The sequence below is a fragment of the Emys orbicularis genome, chromosome 3 (genome assembly GCF_028017835.1).
Source record: "Emys orbicularis isolate rEmyOrb1 chromosome 3, rEmyOrb1.hap1, whole genome shotgun sequence".
Taxonomy (NCBI): domain Eukaryota; kingdom Metazoa; phylum Chordata; order Testudines; family Emydidae; genus Emys; species Emys orbicularis.
The window spans coordinates 157,855,809-157,867,967 of NC_088685.1; the positions used below are offsets into that span (position 1 = coordinate 157,855,809).

General features: G+C 44.3%; 1 protein-coding gene across 1 annotated transcript in view; it reads right to left on the minus strand.

Moving 5' to 3' along the window:
• Positions 1–12,159, minus strand: part of ALK (ALK receptor tyrosine kinase) — a 557,631-nt gene that overhangs the window by 14,883 nt on the left and 530,589 nt on the right. The window contains exons 21-23 of the mRNA XM_065401476.1: positions 10,885–10,975; positions 6,059–6,123; positions 4,896–5,025 (exon numbers count right to left, since the gene is read on the minus strand). Of these exons, the coding sequence (XP_065257548.1) occupies positions 4,896–5,025; positions 6,059–6,123; positions 10,885–10,975 (286 nt within the window). The remainder of the gene's footprint in view (positions 1–4,895; positions 5,026–6,058; positions 6,124–10,884; positions 10,976–12,159) is intronic.

The window sequence follows — 12,159 nt, forward strand, 5'->3', positions numbered from 1 at the left end:
GCCTTTTATCGTCAAAAGTGTCTGGTTTATTTTCTTGTAAGAAATAGGTCAAAATGCCTGCAGTTCACGATGAATGTCCTTGGTGCTTCTCTACTAGGGCCCAAGGGATTGCTGTCTTGGCTTCTCTCTCTCATTTAATGAGCTAAAACAAGGACTATATTGTGGAGCGATGGTGTGCCCGGTCAACCACCATTCCTGTTTCATCTGACAGACAGCACCTCCGCCAGCACTGCTTGCCTTGGTGTTAGGGCTGTGGATCTGTACCGACTCAGTGGGAAGACGCCACCTGCTGCACCACTAATGCTATTTCCCATGGCACCATATCAAGAGCAAAGCCCAAGTTGTAAAGTCTAAGATATCTGGCCTTGGCTCTGAACTACCCCTGTGCTCAGCTCTGCTTTCAGTCCAGTGCTCCAGTGTGGGCTCATCTCTAGTCAGACGCTGCTTCATTGTGATGTCTGACAGGACCACAACACACGGTGTTGCAAAGAACCGAACTCGATTCTATTCTAGAAATTGTCTGTCCAGCTGCGTATTTCATACCCCCACAGTCTGGGTGTTCGGCCCCATAGTGTGGTCAGCAGAGACTTTCATGAATGCTTAATCCAGGCCATGGCTTAGGGAGACCCTGTGTAGTGAGATTAAGCAGCATAGGTTGTTTTTAGTCAGTCTGGAAGCTAGAGCACCAGGTAGAACTACAGAGTCTGTTTGTGTCCAGCAGCCTCAATAAAGAATCCCCTTTGTATGCAATAGAAGCCAACTCCTCTCTCTTCCCTACTGCTAGGGTACTACAGGATCCAGAGTTTTGCTCTGGGCTCAAAGAAAGATACAGTGGAGTCGCATTTTACGCAGGGGTTAAGTTCTAAAGTCAGTGCGTAAGGCGAAAATGGCGTATAGTCAACATTACCCTTGAAAATCCCTTAAATCGCCCATAAAGCACAGTATACTGTACATGGTTTTGTGTATACAACCCTGTACAGTAATATGTATAAATGTATAATGTATACAGTAATGTACAGTATATAATAAAGAGTACATATGCAAAATATACTTTTACAGTACTGTATTTTTAATTACAGGCCGTAATTACAGGGGGTAATTACAGGGGGTTGTCAGGGCTTGATGTCGATCCAGGAAACGGAGGTGACGGAGAGCTTGGGTGACGGAGAGCGAGTCATAGACGAAGTGGTTGGCTCTGGTTCAGCTTGAGAAGTTGATTGCATAGGCTCATTTGCTGCTGGCTGTTTTTCCTTGAAAAACATGGTGATCAGCAACAGTCGCTGTTGTCTTGAGCTGCTCAAACATTTCTTGATACGGTCTCAAATCGTCCGTAATACTACTGGTGATTTTGAGGCTTCGTTCCATAGAGGGATCATATTCAGAAATTAAATCATTCAAGTGTTTCGCTGCTTGGAACACTTCAGCAAATTTATGAAGATTCCAACTTGCTGGCTCTTCCTGTTCGTCGTCATCGTCTTTGTCTTCTGTAGACGATTTTATCAGTTCCTCTAACTCTTCGTTAGTCAATGTTTCTCTATGGCTCTCAATTAATTCTTCAATTTCTTCCTCAAGGATGTCGACGAAGCCATCACTACCCACTTGCCTGGCCACCTGAACAATGCGTTTCACTTCTTTGTCATGGTCGGGAAACCCTTAAAATCATTCACACATTCTTTCCATAGGTTTCGCCCACATGCATTGACTGTTTCAGGCTTGATTGCATCCATTGCCTGTTTAACATAAGTGATGCAATCAGCAATGTTGAAGGACTTCCAACACTCCATCACATTAACATTGGGATCAGCATCCATAGTTCTATGTATCCGTGAGAATGTAAGCCTCGTGTACGTGGCCTTGAAACAGCGAATCATGCCTTGGTCGAGAGGTTGGAGGATGGAGGTGGTATTGGGGGGGAGAAAGACGACTTCAACGTCATTATGTGCAAACTGGAGTGCCGCAGGGTGGCCAGGAGCATTGTCTACAATCAGCAACACTTTAAAGTCAAGTCCTTTCTCTTCGAGGTACCGCTTGACCTCCGGAATGAAACACTTGTGGAACCAATCCAGAAATAAGGCTGTCATCACCCAAGCCTTTTTATTTGATTGCCAGAACACAGGCAGGAGATTTTTGTTCTTGCCTTTTAGGGCACAGGGATTTGCAGCCCCGTAGAGCAAGCTCGGCTTTATTAAATGCCCAGCCGCATTGCCACAAAACAACACAGTCACACGGTCTTTAGCTGCTTTGAAGCCAGGGGCTTGTCTTTCTGATTTCGAAATGTAAGTGCGGTTGGGCATTTTTTTCCAGAAGAGCCCAGTCTCGTCAGTATTAAAAACTTGTTCCAGAAGATAGCCCTTTTCTTCTATGATTTTCTTTAATTGTTTGGGGTAGGCTTTTGCTGCCTCTTCATTGGCAGATGCAGCTTCACCAGTAGTCTGCACGTTTTTGAGGTTGAAGCGGTTCCTAAAACTGTTAAGCCAACCTTGGCTGGCTTTGAATTCCTTCTCATCAGAAGGCTGTCCCTCTTTGGCAGGAGGTTTGAACAGCGCGTAGAGGCTAAGAGCCTTTTCTCGCAACGTGTTGCCATCGATAGGCACACGTTTACAATTCGTGTCTTCCAGCCATAAGTTTAATGCCTTTTCGGTCTTCACTAAAGTCTTATAACGCACCTGGCTCGTCACCTTAGCAGTTATTGAAGCACTTGATGCCACGGCTTGACGAATTTCTCTCTCTCGAATCTTGATGGCACGGATGCTAGATTCGTTGCGGCCATATTTACGCGCCACGTTGGAGACCAATATACCGTCTCTCAATAAGTCTAACACAGCCAGTTTTCCCTCCAGCGTTGGAACAGATCGCCGTTTCTTTGGTTGAGCACCAGATGAAGTAGTTGTCTTGCGTTTAGGGGCCATGTTGTACGAAAAATGCGAGATGCTCACACTATGAGAGGCACATGGGAACTGAGACCGACTGAGGGAACAACAGATTCACGTCTCCCATCTCACGCTCACTCCGGGGTATACGCTCATTGGGTGGAATCGCCCGCACTATTTACAGGTATCTTGTTGTTTTTCTTTTTTTTGCTGAGCGCGTATAGTTGAATTCGCATAAGTTAAATGTGCATATGATGCGACTCGCCTGTCCAGACAATCTGACAAGTCTGGCTCTGGTGCTAAGCTTCCCCAAAATCTAGACCTTTTCTGATCCAGTGGCTTGACTGGACTCTAATCTATTTTGCTTAGCATCAGTAAACTTTAGCAGGGACCGCCCATTTCCCAGGACTTTCTAGTTATTGTTATACAGCATTTCCTGGTGGTTCTGGTTTCAAATAGCATAGCAGGTTCTCGAACCCAATTCAAGGAATGAGTCTCCTCTTGTTTACATCAATTTTATGCTGGTGAGACTCCACAGACTTAAATGGAGCTACTCTTGATTTACACCAGTGCAAACAAATCAGCTCCAGCTCACCAATGTCTTCTTTTTGGAGTGAGTGCAGGTGCAGGCATAAATTTCTCAGCACAGTTTAATCCCCTCCTTTTCCAGAAAGGGGCTGATGGCTCTGGGACTTATTCATACTCTTTCATCTGAACTGTCTTTAGTTCTTTTTTTGCTATTGTTACCAATGGGCTGATAAAGACCTCCAGATTTTATGGATGCCGGGATTTTAGAAACCGTTGCCACAGGCAATGAAAAAGCCACACCATTTTTAAAAGGGGTAAACACCGAGGAAAGCTCACAAGTGAAACCACCGACTCTTTCCACATCAGCCACTGAACTCTGCTTAAATTTATCAGCTCATTGGGGCAGGACCATCTTTTTGTTCTGTGTTTATACAGCACGCAGAACAATGGGGTCCTGGTCCATGACTGGGGCTCCTAGGTGCTACTGCAATTCAAATAAATAAAATAACAAAAGCTTGCAGTCCCTACCAAGGGGTATTTGAACTAGGGATCTAGCAATGAAAGGCTCTGCTCCCTTAACGAACCCTCTATACAAGAGGGTTGGAGACTTTTTAGTGGTGTGGAATTATTAGCGAGATTATCCGGTGGACACCTCACCTCCCATTTGCTGTCACATTGTAGCCTTGTGGCAATTGCGGACATGGCAAAGTGCCATTGGGGAAGGATTTATGTGATTTAAGGGGCTCTGTGATAAATGTTACATAGTTAAAAAAAAAAAGGCAAATCACACACTCTGCTTTTCTTCTCCCCTTCTCATCTGATCTGTTCCTCTTCCTCCCCGTCCTCCACTGGAGATGCTGCTCCTTCACCAACTGGCCCATCTCCCCGGTCCCATGGGTATAGTATCTGGCTACCTTGTGTCCCCCTCTACCCTACATGTTCCTCTTCTGGAGTTGTCTGGCAGCTTCAGACCCACTGGTGGCTCAGGTTCCTGACTTAGGGGTGGCTTCTCTTTCTCCTCCTTTTACAGAGCAGTGGACTTTATCAAAGGCAGCTAGACTGGCTCCTCCTCCTAGTCTTTGGAGAGCCTGGAGACCTGTAGAAGCGGCTGGAAACTAGGAGAAGGATCCAGCACCATGTGACCAGCCAGCTCTCTGCAGGCCACCAGCAAGTGCTCTGTGGATTGATTACACATGTCTCTGAAATACAGTTTGGGAACTGCTGCTCTAAAGCATCAGGGTCTCTCAGAAAATAAACAGGTTCTAATTATGTGGATTCAGCATGTTATTAGGGTAAAATTACTGGAGGCCATTCCCAATTATTAATAGGTCAGTGGCGTGAGTGTGCTTTAGTTTAGCTATTTGTAATGCTTGTCGCGCTCTGAGGAGAGGAGCAGGAAGAACACCAGTGTGGTTAAACAAGGAAGAAATGGCAAAGAGAGTAAGGCACAGGCTGCACAGCTAGTGGGGAAAGATAATTCCCCCCATCCCACCTTACCGGTCGAGGCCGTGTCTCCCTCAGGAAGGATTTCAGGTCCCCTCCAGCCATTAGCTCCAGCAGGATGAAGCGTGGCAGCGCCTGCAAGCTGACCCCAATACAGCGCACAATGTTCTGGTGGTTGAACTTGCTGCAGAGAGAGCGAGACTAAACTGAAGGGCAGCTTTGAACCAAAAGGCACCTTGATGTGGAGAGTCAACCTGCCCTACCACAGAGAAGTTGTTTTTCCAGAGGAAACAACGCATCTGAAGGGGTGCTGAGCCAGTCAAATGCAGGTATGGTCTGTGATGCTACCAAGTCTAAGGTATCACTGTTGGTAGATCTAATTAGCAACACTACTACTTTGGAGACACTGGCCCCAGTTCTCTGTTAGTTTGTCTCTGTGCTTGGAACCGGAATGGAGGATGGGGCTTTCTGCTCCCTTTGCACTCCCTATATTAAGGGTCTGGCACAGCCTATGGGCCCTGGGAAGCAGAGAACAGCCACAATTCACTGTGCTCTGGACATGCGCCCTCCTCACCCACATCTTCTACCTCCCCTCTGACTTCCCTACAAGTGAGATTGGGAGTAGGGTTGCTCCAGCAGCAATACACAGACATGGGAGTCAGTTATGCAACGGGTATTACCCTGGGTCCCCAATGCCACCGCTTTCAATGCCCATTTGTGTCTCCAGCTCTTAGTGGAATGGAAAATTGGCTGCCTGGGATCTGTGACTCTGCCACTGACACTGTGTGGGCTTGGGAAGGCAAATTACTTAATGCCAACATTGTCAAAACTGTCCACTAACTTTGAATGCCCAACCTAAGACAAACAGGGCTGGATCTTCTCATGTGCTGAGCTCCAGGTGAATGGGGGAGGTAATTATGTTTGAAAACTAGGGCCTCAGTGTTCCAGGTTGGGCACCCAGACCTTAAAGCATTTAAACTCAATGGACCGTTTTAAGAATATTAGCATCAACCTTTCTGAGCCTCAGTTTCACCATCTGATTTTTAAAAAAGAGAGAATAGTGCTCACCTGCCATTGTCAAGCACTTCGATATCTTTGGGTGAAAAGTGCAGTATGATGTATTTAACATCATCTCACAGAGCGCTTTTCATCTTGTAGGACCTGTGCTTTGCCATGCATAGCCTACATAAGCCCTTGGTTACTTTTTATTAACACACCTGATAATAAGAGCTTCCATGAGGAAATCCAGCTCATCTTGCTCTGAACACATCTCTGGCAATGTCTGGAAAAGACCGGACAAGAAGGGAGAGAGAGGTTTTAGTCTCATGATTGTAGAATCCCAGAACAAACACAGTCTGCAGCCATCCCCTTCTCTCCACAAGAAACTCTCACACCAAGCTAACTAACATGCCATTTTCAGACTGGGTTGTGAAGCCCTGTTGGCAGACACGGGGGATTTGCCATCAGATCAGAACATTGGTCCCTCAAGCCCAGAACCCTCCTTCTGGCAGTGGCCTATAGCCAGATACTTCAGATGAAGAAGAAACACCCCATAATGCAAACAGTCAACTGCACAATGTTGTACATATTGGGGACTCTATCGTGTTGAGTGTGATATAATGCCTAGACAGATTCTTTCCCGACCATTACAATCAGCTACTGCTCTACTGGAAATCTGCATCTGATGCTAGTCACCTCGATTTCAAGGATGACGTCAACAATCATAGTTTGTACTAACGGGTTTTTGCGTGACTCCTCAGACCAATTTGGGAAGAACAACATTTACCAGACTGGCCGCAGAGCCATTTGCCTAGTTGTGCTGATTGAGCTGCTTGCTGTTTTTGTGCTTGGCACTATGCTTCCAGCTACTCAACATGATTCTTTTCCAAATTGTGGCCACCCACCCTTATGGCTGTGGCACCATGCAATGTGATCAACTGCCAGTTGCTCAAAAGGTTGAGTCGGAAATGTTCGTTTTGAGGCAGATTTTGTTTGAGGGGGTCTTTGAAGCGTTTCATCTGCCCTCCACGCTTACAATTGCTGGAGCTTAATTGGGAATATGCAACGTGTTATAATAAATTGGTCTCAGTCATACGAATTACATGGCCAGTCCATCTAAGTGGGTGCTTGAGATGAAGTGAGCTCAATACCAACCGAACCAGCTTTTGCCAGGAATTCCATATCAGAAACCCAGTCCTGCCATCTGATGTCCAGCAATCATCATCGGTGTCATAAATGGAAACTGTCTAGATTTTTATGTGCCATTTATAACAGGTCCATGTTTTGCACCCACAGAGCAAAGTTTTGAGGACAACAGCATTATAGACTTTGATTTTTGTCTGTAGTCAGATTCCATGTTGCTTCCAGATTTGGTGCTGGAGGTAATCATATGCAGCATTGGCTTTCTTAATTCGTGTATCAACTTTGTGGTCAATTGTCGCTTCGTTGTCCAATGTGCTAGTGAGATAAGTAAACTGTTTGATGGCTTGGAGTGTGGCACCTTTCAAGATCATTGATGGGTCTTGGTAAGGTTGTTGAGGAGCTGACTAGTACATAACCTTGCTTTTCGTTCGCTGACAGTGAGGCCAAAATTACGAGCCACCACAGCAAAGTGCAACAGAGGGTCCTGTGGCACCTTTAAGACTAACAGAAGTATTGGGAGCATAAGCTTTCGTGGGTAAGAACCTCACTTCTTCAGATGCAAGTAATGGAAATTTCCAGAGGCAGGTATAAATCAGTATGGAGATAACGAGGTTAGTTCAATCAGGGAGGGTGAGGTGCTCTGCTAGCAGTTGAGGTGTGAACACCAAGGGAGGAGAAACTGCTTCTGTAGTTGGATAGCCATTCACAGTCTTTGTTTAATCCTGATCTGATGGTGTCAAATTTGCAAATGAACTGGAGCTCAGCAGTTTCTCTTTGGAGTCTGGTCCTGAAGTTTTTTTGCTGTAAGATGGCTACCTTTACATCTGCTATTGTGTGGCCAGGGAGGTTGAAGTGTTCTCCTACAGGTTTTTGTATATTGCCATTCCTGATATCTGATTTGTATCCATTTATCCTCTTGCGTAGTGACTGTCCAGGACCAGACTCCAAAGAGAAACTGCTGAGCTCCAGTTCATTTGCAAATTTGACACCATCAGATCAGGATTAAACAAAGACTGTGAATGGCTATCCAACTACAGAAGCAGTTTCTCCTCCCTTGGTGTTCACACCTCAACTGCTAGCAGAGCACCTCACCCTCCCTGATTGAACTAACCTCGTTATCTCCATACTGATTTATACCTGCCTCTGGAAATTTCCATTACTTACATCTGAAGAAGTGAGGTTCTTACCCACGAAAGCTTATGCTCCCAATACTTCTGTTAGTCTTAAAGGTGCCACAGGACCCTCTGTTGCTTTTTACAGATTGAGACTAACACGGCTACCCCTCTGATACTTGACACACAGCAAAGTGGGTTGTAAGATCTTGTAGAGTTGCTTCAGAGTGTGCCATCAAGACACAATCATTGGCATACCGCAGTTCCTGGCCCAATGCATCTATCAGCTTGGTGTTCGCACGTAAACAGGAAAGATAGAAGAGCTTATCAGTGCAGAAGCATATTAACACGCCATTTCAAGACCCACAAAGGACTTTCTCTAACGTCGCAGCACATAATAGACCAAAAAGACTAGGAGCGAGGACACATCCTTGCTTTACCTTGTTTGTGATTGGAAATGGATCTGTTACATCACCATCAATATTAACTCCTTCAGCCATGCCTTCATGGAATTGCTGAGTGATGTTAATAAATTTGTCTGGACATCCAAATTTAGCGAGCACTTTCCAGATGGTAGTGCAGTTGACCATGTTGAATGCCTTAATTAGATCAAGAAACACGATGTACAAAGGTTGGTGTTGTTTGTGACATTTTTTCTGTAATTGTTGAATGAGGAAAATCATGTCAACAGTGCTCCTTTAAGCACAAAAGGCCACACTAACTCAGACAGAACATTGTCAACGATTGGGTCAGGAGTTAGTTCAGGAGGATCCATGCAAGAATCTTGCTGGCCACAGACAGCAAAGAGATACCGCAGTAGCTACCACAGTCACTCTTTGAGTCTTCATGCTTATAGACAATGACGATGTTGGCATCTTTCAGTTACTGCGATATGAAGCCAGACATGTAACAAAAATTCAAAAATCCTGTCAATGAGAAGATTTCCTCCATGCTTGAAAACTTCAGTTGGAATGGCATTAGGATAAGGAGATTTGTTATTTTTCATTACTTCAACAGCTTTCAACACCTTGGCACGTATGGGTGGACTGGCAAATGCATTAGATGTGGGCAATTTGTGGACATTATCCAGTGATTCATGAGAAACAGTAGAAAAATGATTAATTAGTTCACTAAAACGTTCATGCCACTGTTGGTAGATGGCAGTGCGACCTGTGATGAAAGATTCACCATCAGCACTTGTTAGTGGCGTCAAGGCAGATTGGGTAGGACTGTACACAGCTTTGACCGCTTCACAGAAACCTTTGGAGTCATGTTTATCTGCTAGGGTGCGTAGTTCTTCTGCTTTACAGTCAAACACATATTTTGCATTTGGCGGAGTTTGCGCTGGAGTGTGCTGCAAGCTGCCTCATATCTGGCCTTTTTCGACTCAGAGAGTGGGTCAGCTATGAGCATGGCATGCGCTTGTTGCTTGACATCAAGGACATTTGATATTTCAGGATCATTGTTGTCACACCACTCTGCATGATGGCATTTCATATTCCCAACGCAATCCAGAACAGTGTTACAGATCGTGTCACGCAGGGATACTCATTCGGCAGATATGTCATCACTGATCATTGGAAGAGTTTCTAAGAGAGTAGTTAGAGATTCTTTTATATGGTCTAACACCCTCACACACTAATGGGCATATCAACCCAATGGACAGGAATGCTACCGTCCAGTAGTGACCCCTTTGGTTGTGCGAAGCATGGTATTGGCTGGGATTGAAGGGGAGGCTTGCTCAGCCCTTTCATGATGAGAAGATGATGGCTCTGAAGCAGGGACTTGATGATCAGGATAGTTCAGAGGGTAGAGGGAGGGGGATGTAGTGGGGCTCCTCAGGGTTCCCCCAAAGGTGTAAATGAACCCCCAAGGAAAGAAGGGAAGAGAGAAAGGATATACATGCCTCTTGTTGTGCATATGGTCCTTTCTGTTGAGCTGCACTATAATGGAGCAGACATGGAAGTGCATGCCACCTCCATAGATCAGCACTGCTGCGCATCGGTTACACATAGCAGAGGGCATCATGCTGCAGAACTGAAACAATAAGCTGGCTTCCCAGGCAATAAGCTGCCTTCCCAAACCAAGAGGATGCAAGTCACCACAGTTCATTAGTGACTTTTTATAAATTGTAACAGCCGAATGATTACTGGGCTCTAGTATCCCCGTTGCTGGAGCTCATCATTAGCAGCTATGTGTTAGCTTCACTTACAGCAATGTCAGACATCACACAGAACATGGTCGGATGGTAATAGATGCAAGCTGACAGTTTGGAAATAAAGTTCTCTGCAATGCAATTTCTCATTTAGATAAGGTTGAGTCAGCTGGATTAATTTCTCAGAGATTCTGAAAATAAACAATCTTGTTGATGAACATGATGCCTGCAGCACCAGAAGAGACCATGGGAGCCTGGCTAGTGATCGGGGCAGGGGATTGTGAATGATGCAACATGGCCCATGGCAAAGACAGGGCACTGGACTAGGGAGTCAGTAGATCATGTACAACAGGCACAGTGATACCTACTGTCCTTTGTAAAGGCCTTTGAGATCTATGGATGAAAAGCGCTATGTAAAAGCTAGGTGGTATTACTCTGCCCAAGTGACCCTAGGGAAATCATCTCACCTGTTTTGTGCCTCAGTGTCCCTAACTGCAAAACAGGGACAATTCATACCTATCTTCCAGAGGTGTTGTGAGGCTTAATTTATCAATGTTTTTATAATGCTTTGAGGCCCCTGGATGAAAGATGCACGAAGTGTTACTACTGTGATTATTCACATATCGTCACTTACCTTCACAGCCACCTGCAAGGGACTGGGGTCACTGGGGATCCCCACCACCTGACCTTCATATACTTCGCCAAAGGCTCCATGGCCCAAGCCCCTGGATAAACCAGAAAAGATAAGGAGGTTTTAATGCACATGCACACTGTAATGTTCTGATCACAGGAAACAGAACATGGGTATAGCTTCTATGACAGTAAAATATGAAGAACTGAACCTTCAGTCTTGGCCATGCAATTGGTAACACTCTGCACAGTCATTTGTGGGAGCATGGCTTGATTTCCAATCTCGATTTTGTCTATCTTTGACCTACAATGTAAAAAGTGCTAGGGGAGGTGGCCCTTACAAGTAACAGCTTGTGGATCCTTAATGTATAATAACCCATTTCTGAGTCACTGATAACTCGGAGGAAAGTGATCTTGAATGCTTATGGATCAATGTCCTAACAGATAAAGCACAAGATGGGGTACTAGTAAGTGTCTGCTACTGAGCATCAAATCACACTAGGGAACAAGATGACGGGCTTCTTATATACCCATCTGTAGTGTGTAGGAAAAAAAGCTACATGATCACGGGAGATTTCAATGTGAGTGACATATGTTGGAGGAATTCTTTATTAGACCTTGTCTTAACAGATAAAGAAGAACTGATCACAACATTAAACATTAATGGTAGCTTAGGTACAAGTGATCATGACTTGATCACATTTATAATGTACAAGCAGAATAAAGTCCAGACTAGTAATATATTTTTATATATATATATATATATATATATATATATATATATATATATATATATATATATATATACACACACACACACGTGTGTATATATCATCTAGATCTGTGTGTGTGTGTGTGTGTGTGTGTGTGTGTGTGTGTGTGTGTGTGCTCGCACACGCTTTAATAGGATCAGTTTCACAAAGCTGAAAAGAATGATGAATCAAACTAGCTGGGAGGAAGAATTTAATCAGAAAAACATGAATTATAATAAAGAACACCTTACACTAGATGCCAAAACAGCCAAAATCGCATAATTGAGGAAGAAAGCTGTGCTGGTTAAAAAACTGGTTTAGAAAGGAAGTGAATGCAGCTATAAAAAATAAATATAATATATATAATTACAAATGGAACAAGGGGGAAGTTGATAGTAATGAATATACATCTGAAGTTAGAAATTATAGAAAATTGATAAGGAAAGCCAAGGGACACAAGGTGAAATCTGTGGCCAGCAGAGTTAAGGACAATAAGGATTTTTTTAAAATATTAGGAATAAAAAGAA